This window comes from Athene cunicularia, assembly GCF_003259725.1.
Source record: "Athene cunicularia isolate RWA chromosome 8 unlocalized genomic scaffold, athCun1 chr8_part1, whole genome shotgun sequence".
Classification (NCBI taxonomy): Eukaryota; Metazoa; Chordata; class Aves; order Strigiformes; family Strigidae; genus Athene; species Athene cunicularia.
The window spans coordinates 12,505,686-12,524,214 of NW_020799109.1; the positions used below are offsets into that span (position 1 = coordinate 12,505,686).

The following is an 18,529-nucleotide window of genomic DNA, read 5'->3' on the forward strand; positions in this document are numbered from 1 at the left end:
CGATTGCCCCGTCGGCTGCTGTGGTAATTTCGGCCCGCCTGCTCCCCAGGGGTCAACCCCCCCCCTCCCCCGGGCTGAAGCAGCCTGGGCGGAAGACTCAGCTCGCTCTTGAGCAGCTGGTTCAATGCTTTCCCGTGCAACAGCCGCCCCTCGCTTCACGGCTGTAGGATGAGCGTGTGCAGGGATGTCCGAGTGCACTTCTCAGCCCTTGCAAGCAGCCCTCATCAAAGTAAAGGTCCGCCTGCCCGGCTTTGCCACTAGCCAGGAAGCCGATGTCCAGAAGAAGTCGTGAGAGCAAAATAAGTTACTGATGTCATCTTGCATAAACTATTGCTAGCACATTCCTCACATTTAATAGCCTTGAATGAATTTTCGTTGATGGAAGAAGGATCTAGTTACATTTTTGAAGCGCTGTGAATTTTTATAGTCCATAATGTCTAGTGGAAAAAGAGTTGCAGAGGTTAATGACAGGTTAATGGGCTGTAAAGATCCTCCCTCCTTTGATTTGTTTGAAAACGCTACCTGCTGGCTTCATGCAAGTCCTACCAGAAAAAGAAGTGCAAATGTGTTGTCCTGCAAGTCCTCATCTCTAGGAGTTGTTACATTGTCTCCTCATTTCAGCCACTTGAACGTACCAGTCTCTTTTCTGTTAACAGCCACATCTATGGAACTGATGAATATTCTTGATCGTGCTTGTTGCCTTTATTTGTATGTATTCCCACTACATCCCTTTTCAGTTGGAGGGACAAGAGTGACACATAACATTTGAGATACAAATGAGGCATGCGTTTATATGATGACATAATGATTCTTAGTTTTCTGTTGCTTTCCTAATAAATTATATTACTGCTTTTACTTCCTTGACTGCTTTTTGAGCCTTGGGCAGATGTTTTCATGGGTTACCCTCAGATAATCCCGAGATTTTGTTTCTGAGTGATAACATTATCAATTTAGAGAATGTCATTGTGTATAGAAAATCAGGACTGTTTCTTTTTTTTCCCCTTTTGTGTTGGCAGGTGCGTTGCTTTACATTTACCTACTATGAATTTCACCTTTACCTCTCAGTTGCTCCGTATCAGGAGGTCCATCAGCAACTCTGCCCATAAGCCCTATCTTTACTATCTCACAGCAATTTAGTATTCCTACAAACTCCTTATAGCACTGCTTGAACATAGCATATGCCTGCAAGAGGCACAGCATTCTTTGGAAATTCCTGTTGGTCTTATTGTGGGCATGTTTTGCAGTGCTTACATCTGCTTCTAGTTCTTAATAGCTTTGGAGAGAGACTACAAAAGAAGGCAGCTTCAAGTACTCTGCTGCTGCAAGAGGAATGCATGTGCAACAGGATTTCATTCATCCTCTTCAGGGCTTCTTGGATAAGCACAGGCAACGGGCCAGGTGAATTGTCGTGGGTGTATATGCCTGGCACCCCTGCAGTAAAACACTGGCCACCAGCCCAACTTGTCAGACTGGCGTTAGTTAATCTTCTTGCACAAACACAGTGCAGACAAACAGTTGTAGACTTGTTTCTTAATTGCACAGGAACTGACTAGTCCCATCACAAGATGGAGGAGAGTGCTTTTATCTGGAGGTGGAACACCCAGCAATCCACTCTGTGAATCCACTCTGTGGACTGAGGATCAAATTTTAACAAAGTTGACTCAGCTGTTTCTTCTGAGGTGGTTAAGTGAAGTGAAATCTGATCAATGATTACTAAAAAAAAAGCCTTTATAGTCTTGTCAGACTATAAATAAAATAGAATAATTTTGTGTGCTCATGCATGTAAAAGACACATGATAATCTCTTCAATGAAGCTCACATTGGCCCAGTGTATTTAAACAGAGCAACAACAAACCCAATAGCAAGCATGCCAACAGCCTGAGTCACTTTATCTGCTTTCTCAATCGGCATTCCCTTTCTATTATTTGATTGTTTTGTCCCACCCTCCTCACGGATTATTATTGTACAGTTCTCAATTTACATGAGCAGTTCATTAGGGCTGGGACTTTAATTATGTTTTGCACAATACTGTCGTATGAAGTTAGAATAGATATGATTCTAGAGAGTTTTTACAAGAGTCAAGGATAGGCCTTGGTGTCTTTGGCAACAGATGCCCTGTCCTGACACTTAGTCACCATCCTCCCTCACCCGGGGATGTCAGTGGAAAAGGTTGGTTAAACAACATGATCCAGAGCAAAAGGAGGTGATATGTGCCTGTATCGGTATGTGCTGTCTCTGCCACGGCAAGGCCTCCTGCAGCTGATAAGATACAAGTAGAATAGGAGCTGCCAGTTTCTTTAGCAGCTGGAAGTGGCACTTGGGCAGGAAGAAAGTGAAGAATGAGGTGATGGGCAGAAACTGGAGTCTTTAGGCCATGGAACTGATACTTATTTAGCAAAGGGCTGTTTTGGATGAAGACATCACTGTGCCCACATCTGCTGTCGTAAAAGGTTGGGGGAATGCTAATCTACTTTGAGCCAGGTTAGCTTAAAGGGTTCACAAAGGTGGCATGAGCCAACTTGGATGACTTTGCGTGATGTGGTAAAAAGCAGATGTAAGTGATAATGTCTTCACTACATTCATGTCTTAAAGAGGACAGCTAGCCAAGGGTTTGTCTCAGACACAAGTCTCTTGCCTAAGTGTTCCAACCCAAGGAGAAGAGGTCAGTGTGAAACTATAGGATTTTTATCTCCAGAGTCTCTGTTTGCTTCCCCTGAAAGGGAGGTTCTCTGTAGGAGAGATTGGGCTACGGATGCATGTGTGGGGATCCACATCTTGGGAAGGTGTGAAGCGTTGTCCTCATCCCTTGCTTTTCTTGCCTTTTTTTAGAGAGAGGAGAAGCAGCTGGAGCTGACCCTGGAGGCGCTCATCAGTCAGGTGGCCGACCTGAAGAACTCCTTGGTCAGTTTTATCTACAAGCTGGAGAACGAGTACGACCGACTGACATGGTAATGTGTCTCACAGAGCTGGGGACACTTCTGATCACTGCTGAAGCTGTTCCAGACTTGCCTCAAAGGACCACAAAGTATAAGTACAAACCATTAACCTATTGTCAGGAGGTTTAAATTTGCTTTTCACCTTTCTGCTGGAGGAACCACTACATGTCTTCCACCAGAAAACCAGTTGAAATCTATTGGTTGTATGCTGTATAGTAATAGAGCTGTGCTGACACCTTTTAATCTAGACACTTCATGAGAACTAGATTTGCATCTGCAGTGACTGGGAGCTCCTTGGACAAAATATCTTAGAGACCCACATACACTATAAAATGATTGATGATTCTTTCTTCATTTTTCGACCTTTCTGTTTTTTTCTGGCTGGGATATAAGTTGAGCTCTTGTGTTTTGCTGGTTCCGCATATTTTACCAGACAGTTTGAGAGACTTGTGAGGTGGCATTCTCTTTCTGATGGAGCATAACAGTGTTATAGCTACAGCTTAATAACCTGTACAGAATCTTAGACAGTGTGTGTCACTGCAGCAAGGCTTCACAGGCCATTAGTGTCTATAGTTAATGTTTCAGAAGGCAGGAGAGGTGATGAATCCCTCAGAGTGAGCAAGCTGAAGGATATGACCTTGACAAGATTATCAGTTATTTTGCTTCATTATTGCTTAGTTTGGATAGCCAAGCTATAAATATTGTCTCTCCTGACTGTACAGCTTAGGAGTTAAATTGTTTCTCAGACCTTCTTCTAGAATTGTACTGGGAGAGTTAGCGATAAGGAAAGCATTCTTTCTGTGTATGTTACTGAAATCCCAAACAACTGCCACTTCTAGTGGTACTGCTTGTAATGTCCCTGAGCTGTTTGCATCATTTGAGCTATTTGCAGCAGGGACTGGGATTTGTCCACACCTGCACATTCAGCCCTAGGTTTTACTCATTACTGTCTGGAGTAGACTAATTTGAGGACTAGTAGTGTTAATTCCTCACATCTCAACCATTTGAGTGAAGAAGAGATAAAAGCCACCTGTGGCATCCCTTTCCATGTTCTGTCCTTTTTATTTTCTTTCCCAGGCCCTCAGTTCTGGACAGTTTTGCATTGCTCTCAGGGCAGCTGAACACCTTGAATAAAGTGCTAAAGCATGAGAAGACCCCGCTGTTGCGAAACCAGGTTATCATACCCCTAGTGCTGTCTCCAGACCGCGATGAGGAGATCATGGTAAGAAACTTCCCTCTGAATGTCGGCCCTGGAGTATCAGAAAATGCTTGTGTATCTGCTCCAGCTTGCCATTCCTTGTGCTTGGCATTCCTCAGCTCTGGGTGTAGAGGAAGAAAAGGTGATGCGTAGTTCTGCCTGGGAGCTGCTTTGCTGGGAGGCTTTCACCTACAAACACTTGTACCGGATACATGTTACAGGAGATGTTCCTGTTCATAAATATGTTATTTTCATCATGTTGGAGCTGAAAGAGATAGTGTCTTGTGTAACTGGGATGTCTCCTTGCAAGCTCCTGGTTTTCTCTGCAGCAGCTGTGCTGTTTCTGTCAGACATCTGCATCTAGATGTGCATTGTTTGTCATCTTACCAACATGGGGTATGTTACAGAACCTCTGGTGTGCACTGGCAGTGTTTATTCTCAACATTTCAACTGATCGTGGCTATGCAGGTGGGATTGCACTGCAGACCCCCATGGGTTGCTCTGACTAAACAGGCACAGTGCAAATCCCTAGACTAATTGTTGAAACTTCCTAATGCTCCCCAGGTCAAGGTTTCTCCACAGCCTTGTTCCAGCACTGTGGCCTGTGCTCTGGTCTTGAGCTGTCTGAGTGCTGGGCTGCAGGAGGGAGCTCTGATTCTGGCTTGTCCAACTATTACAGAGGCAGACAGAGGGGCGTGTGCCAGTGTTCAGCCATGAGGTAGTGCCTGACCATCTTCGAACTAAGCCTGACCCTGAGGTGGAGGAGCAGGAGAAGCAGCTGATTACAGATGCAGCTCGAATTAGCCCTGATGTGGCACAGGTAGGTGAAGTTTGATACTTCTGCCTCTTCGTCCTAGGGCACAACATGCTCTTTAACACTGTTTCCTTCATCCATCCATCTGACAGTTATCTTTTTTGCTGTCTCCTTTTCTGTCTGAGATTTCTCCCACTGACCCTAGCAGAGGTTTGGTTTCCTCCACAGTTTCACAAACCAAGGGTATGCACCGCACTGGCTGTTCACAGGAGTGCCATCAGACCAGTCAGAGAAAAGCAAAGGCTATCCCATCCCCACAGTGCCCTCCTGCATGCGTCAGCACTGGACTCTCTAGGCTCTGCTACCAAAATGTTTATGTCTGGTTACACAGACCCTGGGAAGACAAAGCTTATTTGTTTACCTTGCTGACTTGTACTGAGTTAGAGGTATCCTGGTGATTTCTGATGGTTTTCATTTTGCAGAAACAGATCCAAAGTCTGAACAAAATGTGCTCAAATCTGCTGGAGAAAATTAGTAAGGAGGAACGTGAATCTGAAAGTGGAGGTATGTCACTGTGGTGGAGGTGGGGTGCAGGGTCCAAGCAGCAGGCTCAAGAGTAGTGGCAAAATAGGTAAATCAGAGACCGTGAAGCATGGGAAATCCAGATGAGCTGTGTAGACAAAAGGATTCGAGAAGATGCAAGATTGGCTGTCCTGGAGCCCGCTAATTTGAAAAGGGGTTCTGTGGGTGCAATGTGTCTTGCTTGTGTGACTTGTGTATGGCAGGAATGTCATTCCAACCCTTTGCAGTATCCCCCTTTGAGGAGATGGTAATTATTTACCAACAAAACATTTCAGTCCATTTGGATTAATAAAAATAGCTGTGAAAATGCAGTGGCAGTGAATGCAAAGGGTTGGAATGACATCCTTATCTATGTTCTGAATGAGTCCACAGCATGTTTGTTGCCAGCCTTTTGTGTGATGTCCTCTAGATGATGGCTGCTTCAGACTCATGGTCAACTTTTTGTGGTTCTGGATGTGATGCTGGACATCCTTGTTTTATTGGTCTCTGCCACCAGCTGTTCATTATTCCAGGGAGTGCTATGCAAAACTCTCAAAGGTAGTAGGGTTTTTTGCTGTCATCTTTGACACACACATAGTGTAAGCAAGGACCTAAGCACAGCTTCTATCTTGTTTCTGAGATAATAGTATAACTGCACAGGTATGTGGTAGAAAAACTTGCAGATACCATGCTGGTCATGAGCCTCCAAAAGGGGATATTGCCATTGTTTATATAAAACACAGTGCTCATTATCTGCCAGAGGATTCAGCATGGAAGAGCCTTTAGTAGAGAACATTCTCATGGGCATGGAGGAGTCGGCTCCCTTTGTCCTCCTTCCTTGAGCAGCATATGTCCTGCTTTCAGTGGAGAAGCTCTTGGGTGACCACTGTCCTTGGATTTTTTGCAGCTTCTTGATCTCTATTACATGCACCAAAATAGCAGAAAATTAAATTCAGGACCAGCTATGCTACTTTTTAGACTTGATTGCTAAAATGCTCCAAAATCACTTCTTTTTCTGCAGGTTTACGACAGAACAAGCAGACTTTCAACCCTGCAGATACCAATGCTCTGGTAGCAGCAGTGGCCTTTGGGAAAGGACTGTCCAACCGGAGACCTCCTGGCTCTGGAGGATCTGTCCAGTCAGGCCAGCCGGGAGCTGGTGCCATCATTGCAGGTGCTTCGGGCATGCAGCAGGTCCCAATGACAGGTGCTCCAGCTCAACAGCAGCCAATGCTGGCAGGAGTGCAAATGGCACAAGCAGGACAGCCAGGTAAATACGTTGCCTATCTGAAAGCATCTGAAATGCAGGGAGCAAGAAAGACAAATGCAGATGTAGAGGTTCTTCCCCAGTCACCTCTTAGATATAACCAAGTAAGAGGTTCATTTCTGGCCTTAATAACATGAGTTAGGTTGTAACAGTGGAGTAATACTTGCTTAAAATTGGCTCAGATGTTGAAATGGATCCCAGCCATCCCACTTCAGCTTCTTAACTCACACTGCAATACCGTTTTAATAATAGACTTAGTGAACATAGGACTCAATATGGAGTGACATCACAGTGTAGCTTTGCAGGAATCTATGCTGGGGGTTTTGCTGTCAAATTTAACTTGAGGGTAGGCAATAAAGTAGAGAAGTTTGATGATAATGAGTTGTTAAATGTAAAAAAACCCAAAAGCTGCCTGTAAAGAGTCACGGAATGATTTTATATACTCAGTGACTTCACCTAGTAATAGTAGATTACATTTGTATTAGATATAAAGTGATATACGTAGGCATAGCAATTTGGCTTTTACATATTCAACATCTGGACTCTAACCTAGTTATTTGTATCTGGGAAATAGATACATGATATAATAGTTTGGTAAAGACATTAATTGGATGTTCAGTTGGGGCAAAAATGCAAACCAAATGTTAGGAATTACTAGAAAAGCAATAGAGAAACAAAGGATATCATTAGGTCATTGTATAAATCTATGAAACACCCATACCTGCAACATGTGCAGTTCTGATCTCTGCTACTGGGGATAGCTTTGGGGCAGGGAGAATAAAGTATGGAAGCACTATAAAATCCCAAATTGTGGGTGAATGGGGAATGATTGTTCACTGTTTCCCATGATACAGAAGGATCAATGAAAGTACAGTAATGAAAATATCAGCTTGTAGATTCAGAACAAAAGGGAGATACTTTTCTGAATATTAAATAATTACACTGTAGAGCACATTGTCAAGTGTGTGATTGGTAGATAAAATTTATATGACATGGAAAAGTAAGTAGGTAAATTTCTGGATGAAAGACCGGTCAACAGCTAATCCTAAAGATACCATCTCACTCCAAGTCCCCGAGCCACAGTATGTTAGAAGCTGAGGGCGATTTCTGCAGAGGTATTGCTGCAGGCTTGCCCTGTTCTGGTATTCTTCCTTAAATGTCTCTGCTGTCAGGAGTGGGTTTGGCCCGGGAGACCTACAGACCTAACCCTGTACTGTCATTCTTGTGTTCATGTGAACTGAGATTTTGGATATCGGATATCCTAATTGGTGTTTTCTTGCCTGTATAATGACTGTTGTTCTGAAATGAACTTGAGCAACAATATTAATCCTAAGTTAATTATGTATTTATGTAAGAGTTAGAAAGTAATTTCCACTGTGATTTGGAAACAAAGAAGGTCCCTGTGGTTTCTGGCTGCATACCCACACACACTGTCTCCAGGATGGGAACACAGTCACTTCTGTACATCAAGCAGGGTGTGCTGGTAACAGAAGCACTTGTCCAGCCTGTGGTACCGGGAAGTTCTCTTTTGGTAAGAGCAGCTATTCTGGGTTTCACCAAAGGTCAGTCCCACTATCCTGCTTTGATAGTGTCCATAGCCGAGGCTGAAAGAATATAAGAATAAAGTATATCCTGACACCAGTTGTTCTTTAGGAATTTTAGGTCAGTTTGCTTTGAGACTAGTGGGTATAGCAGCCCTCAATTTCTGCAGTTCCTTTTTGAACTACAATTTGACTTCTACAACGCCTATGGCAATATGTCTCACAGAGTTATCATGTGCTTTGCTTAAAGAAATTTCCTTTTTAAGTCTTTTGCCTGATAATTTTATTGTATGTTTCCCTTTTACCCATGTTGTGAGAAACGACGAATAATCATTCCTCAGTTGCTCTCTCCATACTAGTTTTCACTTTTTGGAAGTTGGTCATGTCCTCCTCCCTTTGTTCATCTTTTTTTTTTTCCCCCAGCTAATGAGTCCTATTCTGTTTAATATATCTTTGTGTGAAAATTACAATATATCTTGGACCACCCTTGTCACTCTTACCTGCACCTTTTCTGTTTATTTTCAAGACTGGGAACACCAGAACCAATCACAGTCTTCCAGATATGGGTGAACCATACAGTCCTGCTCACCCTTTGTTAGCACTGAAGTGATATCAGATTGCCTGTCAATTCATTGCAGGCAGTAACCCACTTTGGATACATTTGAGAAAGTTTAATAATCTTTATTCTTTTAGCCATTTCTCATAAAATCTTTTCTTGTCCTGCTGCACTACAGTTGTAATTTTCAGAAGTTGTCCTTTTTTTCTGTTCTAATTTGAAGACACATTCCACTTTCAAAATGAGTGTTCTTGCTCTTTAATCACTGTCTTTTGATTTTTCTGATCATCTTAGTTTTGCCTAGCACTGTACACTTATTGTAAGTGGCTAGTTTGGTGTCTTTGAACACAGTCTCATATGTGATTGGTATCAGCAAAAGGTAATGACACCCAAGAGATGGGTGTGGTTAAAAGAAATCAAGAGATCTGAGAGAGCCTTGGTAATTTAAATATACACCCCGACTATAAATAATGCTACACGGAAGGGGTTACAGGCTCTTGTATTTGCCTCTCTGAAATGGAAGTGGAGATGAGTCTGGGTACTTCTGTGAGTGCTGCTGCCAGCAACTTCTGTGAGACTGAACAATTCCTGTAGGAGCCTCCTGACAAAGGGAAAGGCTTGTTTAAGATGGAACAAGGGTAGAATTTGAGGTGATAGCAGTGGGACACAGGAATTGTCGAGGAGATTTCCCAACAGAAAAAGGTGCCAATTTGTAGAAGAGATTGACTGTGTTAGGTCAGAAGCTGGAAGATGTTGTAGCAGGTAAGCCTAGTGTGGTACCTGGAGTGGCACAGGAAGAGCCCAGACAGGGTCATTGTGAGTCTTGCATGCTCCTGAGCAAATGTCTTCTCATATAGCTGATTTTGCACTGCTTTTTCTTTTTTCCCTCTCCAGGAAAAATGCCGAGTGGCATAAAAACAAACATCAAATCTGCCTCAATGCATCCATATCAGAGATGAGCTGAGATGAACCAGACCCAGGGAACAGCAGTTACCAGCATTGTTCCTGCTGCAGCCACCACACCTGGATTGCTTCTAGGACTTCCAAGTCCCTTCACATATACACATACCATACCAGGGAGATAGGGCTTATGAGGCCCTTCTGTGTGTTTCTAGTGCTCGGTGGATTGTGGAGCTGCTAGTGGCCATGTCTCCTCAGCACAAGTACTTCTCTATTCAGTCAGAGCAAAGGACTTTGCTTCTGGTATTGATCCCATCTTCTTTGGGTCTGGCCTGGAGAACAACTACTCTTTCCTGATACAGAATCAGAAGAGCTGCATGGAGCTGCTCTTTGTTTCTGCTTGTTCACTTGGGATGTTCTTTCTTTATTCCCTCTTGTTGATTAAAGACTTTGTTATGCACACTGTGAGACACTGTTGTCCATCTCGGGTTGTAAGGACGCTCATTTCCCTTGGGGTATGGTTATAAGCATGTCCAGTGTAAAATACACAGAAAATGTTGGAGTCTGAGTGCTGGAGCTGCAGGCTTGTGTGTAAAGAGCTGTTATAAAGTGAGTCAGCAGGGTACAAACATAAGCAGTAAACATCTTAATTGTAAACCCATTATGACTATTCCCCAGAAAGTAAAATACTGGAAAAGACTATTAGGCCCACAGCAAGAAGGCAGCATTTCAGGGACAGAAGCACAGAGCTTTTGTATTCTGATGCGGCTGCAAATCCCAGCTGGATCTGATTTCACTTCCATAGTCCTCTGCTTATGTGTTTCCTATAAGGTTTCTTAACTACTTCAGGATTAGTTGATCACTTCAGAGAGGAATTTCAGTCTGCTTAGGACTGTGGCACCTCTGAATTGGCCAGGCTGTGAGGTCTGGCCCATCTCTCTTTGGAACTGGGCATTGTGAAGCCATGCCTGTTCTACTCTCTGTCCTTGAGCTGTAACATACAATCTGCCTAATGAAAGAATCCTCTGAGGCTGAAGGGTGGGGACACCTGCCCACAGAGCATGTCAGTATGTACAGCACTATCCTAAAGACAACCATCATGCCTCTTACTGCTCCTGCTTGGACTTCCCTTTTGACTCGTGGTGAAAGCCAGCACTGTGTTTTACTCAATAGCATCTGTCAGCAATCTTATGAGTGAGGAAATCTCCACTCAGCAGATACAGCCTGCAGCTGCTCCTGCACTGCTTGCCTCTGAGCTAATCAGATCCAGCTTATTTGTGGAGGCTGTGGGCTGTTCTCCCAAAACAAACCTTCCACAAATCTATGACTAGGGCAGTTACTGACCCATTTTGATGTGCGAGCCCTTGAAGAGCACTGAGCTGGTAAGTAGAGAGTTGAGCTGGATGCACAAGCAGCCCATATGATAAGCAAAGCAGCTCCACTATGAATAACCTCAGTGACGTGTCTGCAATGGCACTGGCCCAGTCAGACTAATGGGGTTGCTTTTTGCTCTAAACAAACACGGAGAACCTGGCTCTCTCGGGAGCCATTGACTGCAGCAGGGAGCTGGTGTGAAGGCAGGGGTGTGCTGCTGGCTCCGTACGAGGGTTTTGTGAGATGCCTGGAGCCCAACAGCAGGGGAGTCTGCAATGGATAGAGCACTGTGGGGACCCCTGTCCCTTGCTCTCTCGTATCCCTGCTTTGGCTGTAAGGCAGAAAACTGTCAGAAGAATGTGTGTCAGATCCCTGGCACTCGTCATCCACAGTGCCTCAGTTCCAGGATGCTGCTTCAGTTTGTCCCCCCAGACTGGCTTCCTTATAAAGCTAAAATGCCTCAGTGCAGGAGTACCGGGCCAGCGGCTGGCCGGGGCCGTTTGGGCAGCCTGGGACACAGGCAGAGAGTGGCTGCCTGTCACCCTCACTAACCTGGCTCTCCCGAAAACGCCTCCAGTGGGGCAGGCCAGACCTTTCACACACTTGGACGGGAGGAAGGGAAATACAGGCAGGGTTTTTCTTCCGTAGATTATAGAGCTGGGGAGGCCAGCTAGGCTCGCCTGTGTAACTTCCTGCATGACACAGGCTGCCCTGAATTAGTTCTTGTGTAAATTAGAGCACTGCTGTTAGGAAAACAGTTGATCTTGAACTGATACTTCTCTGCTTCAGTGGCTGGTAGGTTGTTCGAAAGGTTAATTTTCTTATTGCACCTTGTAGTGAGGCTGCATTTCTTTAATTCCCTTCAAGTTGATGTATCTTCTCAACCAGTGAGTGAGCCCCTGAGTTACTCCCAGAGAGAGGAGTCGGATATTATGATCAAGCTTTCCTGATCCTTTTTTGCAATAAACTGGACTGGTGAAAGTCCCTTTTGCTTTAAGGCATATTTTCCATTTTCCACTTCTTGGCTCACATCCAAATCTTCTTATGCATCTGTGTCCTTTGGGACACTGGACTAGGACACACTATTCTAATTGTGGGAATGGGAATTTCAAATGCAGAGCGACTTTAACCTCTTATCCAGTCATTGCCAGCACTTGAATGTTTAAACAGGGAACAGGAACAAGCCTTTTACCCATAAAGTCACGGTGGAAATTCATGGTCCACTGCTTGTCACCATGGCCTGCAAATCCAACAGGGATTCGCCGTTCCTGGTGCACTGTGTCAGAATAAAAGCACAGCCCTGCTGGGTCAGGGCAAAGGCTCGGTCTGTGCCCCACTGTGGCAGGGGCCAAGCAGGCAATGGGGGAAGCGCACTCACCCTGCAAGCATGGGATGTGCTGCCATGCTGAGACCTCAGGGGTTTTTTCCCCTGCCTTGTCCAATCCCTTTTTGAACTTGTCTCTTCCTAGTAGGATAATTTCAACAGGGAGGAGGCTCAGCCTCAGCACGGCAGCCACTGCTGGGCTGCCTAGGCCCCAGCATAGGTGTGGGAGTGTGATGGAGAGCACAGGCACTGGTTTGAACTGGTTCCCCAAGCCCTCTCCCCCAAGTACCAGTCAAGCTCTAGTGCAGAGAACGGACACCTTGCAGTGTGGCTCCAGTGCCCCAGGGCTCCCAATGGCTCTAGGCTCCCTGGACAGCATGCTTTACCATCATGACTTCGCTTCCTTCCAGGCCATCAGCTTTACACTGTTTAGCACTCCCTGCTAGAAACACATCCTCGGCGGCGATCCCCTGGGGAGCACCTCCTCTGCTGCCTCACACTTGGCCAGGACACCAGCGCTCTTGTTCCTTGATCACACATGCTGCCATACTAGCTAGCTCATTCTCTGATATTTAAAAGAATATGCTGCCATAAGAATTATCATGTTAGTTTGACAGGTTCGTTGTCTGTAATCCATGATGATTGGTATTTATATTTCTCTGCTTTAAGTCTTGATACGATCACATATTTTTTTGTTATTATTTTGCATGGGATGACTGTCAAATAGACACACCTGTTTACAAGGCCATCCTGTTTACTTTTTTAAAATGCTGGTATAACATCAGCTTGCTTGTTCTCTGGATTTTTTCCAGGCTTCCTTGCCTTACTGAATGCCAGCATTAATCACCTGAATTTTTAAAAACAGATTTATTTTTTTTTTTAATTTTGAGATGCAGGATACCCGGACTGCTGATTTTTTAACATTTACTGTATGCAACTGTTGTTTAACATCTTCCTGAGTTACTGTTAGAGTGGAAAGTGTTTCACCCTCGTGACAGGAATGCTTCATCTGGCTTCCTCCCAAATGCAGGAGCAAGATATTTATTGCCTTTCCTTCCTGCCCAGTTATCCGCAGTCCCACCGTTCTCAGCTCCTATCGTGCATGCAGCTGTGCCGGGTGGTGCCCGCAGCCTGCCCTGCTGCTGCCCTGGGCCAGCTCACTGCTGGAAGCCATAAAGCTCGGTATGGTGCCACCACTTCCCTGTATCTCTCTGCATCCACCAATCAGCACAACTAACATCTGCCAGGTGTTTGTTCTCTTGGACCATCCCCAAGCAGAGATGTGCACACAGGTGTCTTATTTTGTTTAAAAAAGAAAAACATAACACTTTGGCTTTTTAAGCTACAGTTCTTTTAAGTGGGTGTCATTAATCCTTTACAGTGGAGGTGAAGTATGTAGGGTGTGAGGGGAGAGGCAACCAAAAATATCAGTGGATAGCTGAGGGAGGGGAACCTCTGCAGTTCTCCACTCTCCATACTGCAGTTAAGGTAGGGTCTCAGCGTTGGCTGGTGGCTGGTTTCCATCCTCCTTGCCAGGATGTGACCTTTCTGACAGAAACATCTGGGACCAAAAGAGAAGTCTTCTGGTTGTTGGGTTGAGGGAGCCTGAGCACTTTTTTATGTTAAGTAGCAACATAATAGGGTGTGTGCTGCCAAAAGGCAGTAAGCCAAGTTTTGCATCTGCATTACTCCTAAAAGCAGTTTCACCTGCAGCTCATAAAGGAGAGATAAACACATGGAAACAGCAGCAAATGTGCCTCTGAACCAGCCATTGAAACACTAGGAAACTGCTTGAAAATCAAAGGCACTAACAGAGGGAAAACAGCCAAGTGGTGGAAGCAGAAACCCCAGGTTGTCTCTCTGCTTTCCCCTGAGCTTCCCCCGTGAGCCTGGTGGCCTCAGGAGAGCCAGAGCATGTCTACGTGACAGCTGATGCCTACAAATGAATATACAGGCGCTTTGGAAGAATCCCATGGAGCTCCTCCTTCCAACTGAGTGCAATAAATCTTCATCTGTCTTAGAAGGAAAATGTTATCACTTTGTACTTCACATAGATGCTGTGATAGTAGAAGTACATGGTTTAGAGATGGGATGTTTGGATGTATTTGTAATATGTGCCATAAAAATAGTTCAGGCTTATGTGACTCCACAGTTTATTTATTGTCCTTATGATACTGCAGCTCTCTGACTGGATCCATGAATGTTGTCTTGATGGAAACCTACAGTTAGAAATTAATGAAAACCTGCAATTTGCACAGGGGTAACCTTGTACATGAAGAAGCACGTAAGACTAATGCAGTGTGCTGGCTGGCTCCTCTGAAGGAGAAGCTTTTTTCTTCTTTCTTTTTCCTGGTGCTTTTTAAAGAAAGGAAATTATTGCGTGTATTTTTCTGACTCAGACGCATATTTTCCAAAGTCAGGGGATCAAGAGCTGTAGTTCCTGCAGCGGCTATCTTATCACTGCTGCTCAGATTCTGTCACTGATTTACCCACTTGCTATGAGGCTTCTCCCTTTGTTACCACCATGTCCAAGCAGTTTTTTGCAACAAATCAGCAGCAGTGCTAAGGTCCTGCTTGGCGTGACAGCTCCTTTCCTCTGACTAAAGACTGTGCCCCAGGGTACTTTTGCATTATTTTTTTCATTGAGCGTTTGCTGGACATGCTTTGGGCCAAAGGGTCATCATTGCTCTCTGTGGGTGTTATTTTGAAGCTGCAGCATTTCCCAGGATGTGCCTCTTCTGAACCCAGTCCTCCCCCTTCTACGCCTATTGCCAGGTGGCCTTGGTGGGATGTCTCTCCCACTGTCATGTGCCAGTCCTGGGCTCTGCCCACCCTGGCATGCAGCACGGAGGTGTGCCACTCCCACTGGAACTGGGCTTTGAAGCATGTGGTGGATGTTTACATGGAGTTTATTTTTGGTAGTGATGCAGCATTGAAGTCAGGGTCCTGCTGTGTGGGATGGGAGAGATGGCTCTTGTCTCCTGCTCTGCTGCAGCAGCGTGGTTGGACTTCAAAGCACTGCCTAAAGAGCTAATGGCAGTAGCTAATACAGGACTGGTTTGTATCGCCCCTGAGAACTGCATTCTGCGCAAGCAAGGCTGAGGAGCCATAATTCTGGCTGTCTTGGTTCTGTATATTTAGGTTCCCATGGGCATCGCAGTGGTAGAAACAGCCACAGTCATCATCATCATCGTAGCACAGCCTGTTTTGCTCTAGTCAGCAGAACAGTGCACCAGGTTGTGACTCGATTGTGTGGGGCTCTGGGGGAGCACACGCCATGCACAGCCCCATGCCGTAGCGCTCGGTGCTGGGCAGGGAGCTGGGCAGCATGGGTCTGCGGGCAGGAGGAGCTGGGCAGCAGGATCCGCAGCCCTGGGCTGCCAAAGCCCCACAGCAGCTGCCAAGCCAGGAATGACTCACACGAACCCTCTGTGGGTGCGCCCACCATCGCTCTTAACCGTTTGTGTTCACTCATGTAGAGAATAAAAAAAATAGGAATTAATAGGAATGCTTCAACCCACATTTTGAGCACATAGCTCCCTCTCCTTTGCTTCTTCATGTCCTGTGCTCCCTGCTGTGTCTTGTTGGGGCTCAAGTGCAAGCTGCTTGTCCCCACAGATAGTACAAGCATGAGGGCATCCAAGGAGGTTTGTGATGTTCACCATCAATACTTCTTGGAGGTATTTGCAGAAAGGAGGCCACTATGTTCTCTGTCCACTATCTCGGAGCAGTTTACTGCATATCTCTGTCTCCCTCCTGGTTATATCTGTCCCTTCAAGGGAGGTCGGTTGCTCCTGGCTATCTGGGAGAAACACTGCAGCCCCTCACCGTGGGACCTGCCCCACTGTTGCTCTCCCCTGCCCTGATGCCCCTTGGACCTGCCATACAGATGCAGGAGCTGCCACGAGTTCTTTTATTCCTCAATTTCCATTTTTTCCCCACCCACCATGGGTCTCAGGACATGCACTGTGCTGCTGACTGTGCCAGTGGAGAACCTCAGAAACAGTGAAGATGCCAGGCAGGCAGGGGAGGACAGTAGCTACTGGGGAGCAGGCAGTGTCCCCTGCCAGCCTGCAGCCCAAACAGGCAGGCAAAGCCCAGCTCTGGCTGGAGCTAAAACACGGCCTCATTTCACAGCAAAACAATCCCTCTTTGTGCGGCCTATTCTCCCAGAACAATCCTCCGCTCTGACAATGTCCTTTCTGTGGCTTAGTCCCTGCAGAGCAACCAGCAGCGTGCTCAGCCTGATGCCTGGCAGCTTGCACCAGCGCCTGCCCACAGCTCTGCTGCCCCATGGCCAAGGTGCAGCACCTGGGACCTCCGGCCTCGGCAGCCTCTGCTTGGGACTTTGTGGCCACTTCAGGTAAAGGCAAAGTCTTCCCAGAAAAGTACCCATCAAAGCCTGAAGCACTTTGGAGGGGGTTTTCTTCTGGGTTTGTTCATTCCATGGAGCTGCATGGTCCTGCTGTACCACATGTTAGGAGGGCAGCCCTGGGACGCAGTTGTGGAGTGTGGCATGTGGGTGTCGAGTCACCACATCTGACTGTAATCCCAGCTGCCTGCTAGGGGTGGAGAAGTCACCCTGCTTTGCCAGGCTGCTCTCTCAGGCTCCAGGCAGTCTAGGACAGGTTGCCGGAGCTGGTCAATTCCTGTGAGCTCTAAATCATGGAGGTAAAATGAAATGGCTTTAGATGGAAAGGGAGATTCTGTGGATGAGTAGAACCAGGGCTTTCCCATCACCTGCATTTTCTTTCTTTGACACAGCCTTGAAAGCTCCCTGAGAAGGGGCAGTTTTCAGGTCCCTACCAGAGACAGAGCTCACAGAGCTGCTGTGGTCTCCTGCCATGGCACACTGCATGTGGACAGTCACCAACACTTGCACTGGTGACCAAGGGCTGAAGCTCCCAAACCTCCTGACCCTTTCCAGCCTCCCACCAGTCCATTCTGGGCTTTGAGCTGTGCCTGCTGCCATGCAGAGACACTGAAGAATGGGCTTCTCCAGGATTTTAGACTCCTTGGGCCCCTTGCTCCATCCATGGCTCTGCTGCCCGTTCCTCACCCAGGATTTCTGCGGATTTGGAACAAGCACTGTTGTTCCATAAGGTTATCCCATAGGCCACAGGAACAAATGGGGATGCTTTAGCAGGTCCAGAGAGGGCTGAGACTTCTGTCATATCTGTTGAGGACCTCAGGGTATCACACACTGCCCTAGTGAATTTGCCAGCCCACAGAGGTGTGTCTCAGGGCTCACACCAGAGAGGCTGCTGGCTTTTATGCAGCTGATAAAGAATTCTCATGCAGGAAACTCCAGTCATGCGTGCTGTCTGCCCTGCTGGCAGGCAAAGTCCAGCAATTTAACACACCGGGGTGAAAGTGTGCCATCGAAGCATCTGTGCTCCACGCATCACCATGGTGCCTGCAAGCTTCTGGGTGATGCTTCTACCTTCCCTTTTATCTCATGGTATGCCTTTTTCCAGGTCATGTCTTAAAGTAAAACTACAGCATCATGTTACAGCAGGGATTTCAGCAAGGTGATTTCATGCCTGCTGGCTACAAAAATATTGTGAGTTGTTTCCTGGTAACTTGAGGGGCTTCTAGGGACTTCAGATTCCGGGACTGAAGGTATTTCTTCAGGCTGAAGGGGAAGAGGGCAACACTGACAGCGATGGAGTAATTGGCCTTTACTGCCATGATGATGTAATCAGCATAAATAACAGACAAAAGTTTGCACAAGATGAGTCACTTAATGTTGATATCAACCGTGGACAGAGGCAGCATGTCAGTCTGAGTGTAGCAAAGCATGCACGCTTGGGCATGGCCTATCTGCCCATCTCTATTTGTTGAAATCACAAGCATGGCATTTAATGGTCTTTCAGGCTCTGAGCAGTGTCACCTGTGTCCACTTTTAGTGGCCATGAAAGCCTTGTTTTATTCTCTCAGTACAGAGAGAGGTGGTGTAGGAACATTTCCTGGATATTTTGTGGTTGCCAGTGTAATCAGCTTGCCGTTCTTTGTCATGGAGTCACAGAGAAAGTGTGCAGCAATGATGTGTGGTTGATAGTGCTTTAGGGCCCAACCTCTGGAGAAAGGGAGAAGGGTTAAACAACATTAGAGAGCC

General features: G+C 46.1%; 1 protein-coding gene across 1 annotated transcript; it reads left to right on the forward strand.

Moving 5' to 3' along the window:
* Window positions 1-2,809: 2,809 nt before the first annotated feature.
* On the forward strand, window positions 2,810-10,181 carry MED8 (mediator complex subunit 8). The gene is made up of 6 exons (XM_026854343.1): window positions 2,810-2,948; window positions 4,014-4,158; window positions 4,814-4,954; window positions 5,371-5,452; window positions 6,471-6,719; window positions 9,708-10,181. The coding sequence occupies exons 2-6, from the start codon at window positions 4,156-4,158 to the stop codon at window positions 9,770-9,772; spliced, it is 540 nt and encodes a 179-aa protein (XP_026710144.1). The 5' UTR covers window positions 2,810-2,948; window positions 4,014-4,155; the 3' UTR covers window positions 9,773-10,181.
* The last annotated feature ends 8,348 nt before the right edge of the window (window positions 10,182-18,529 follow it).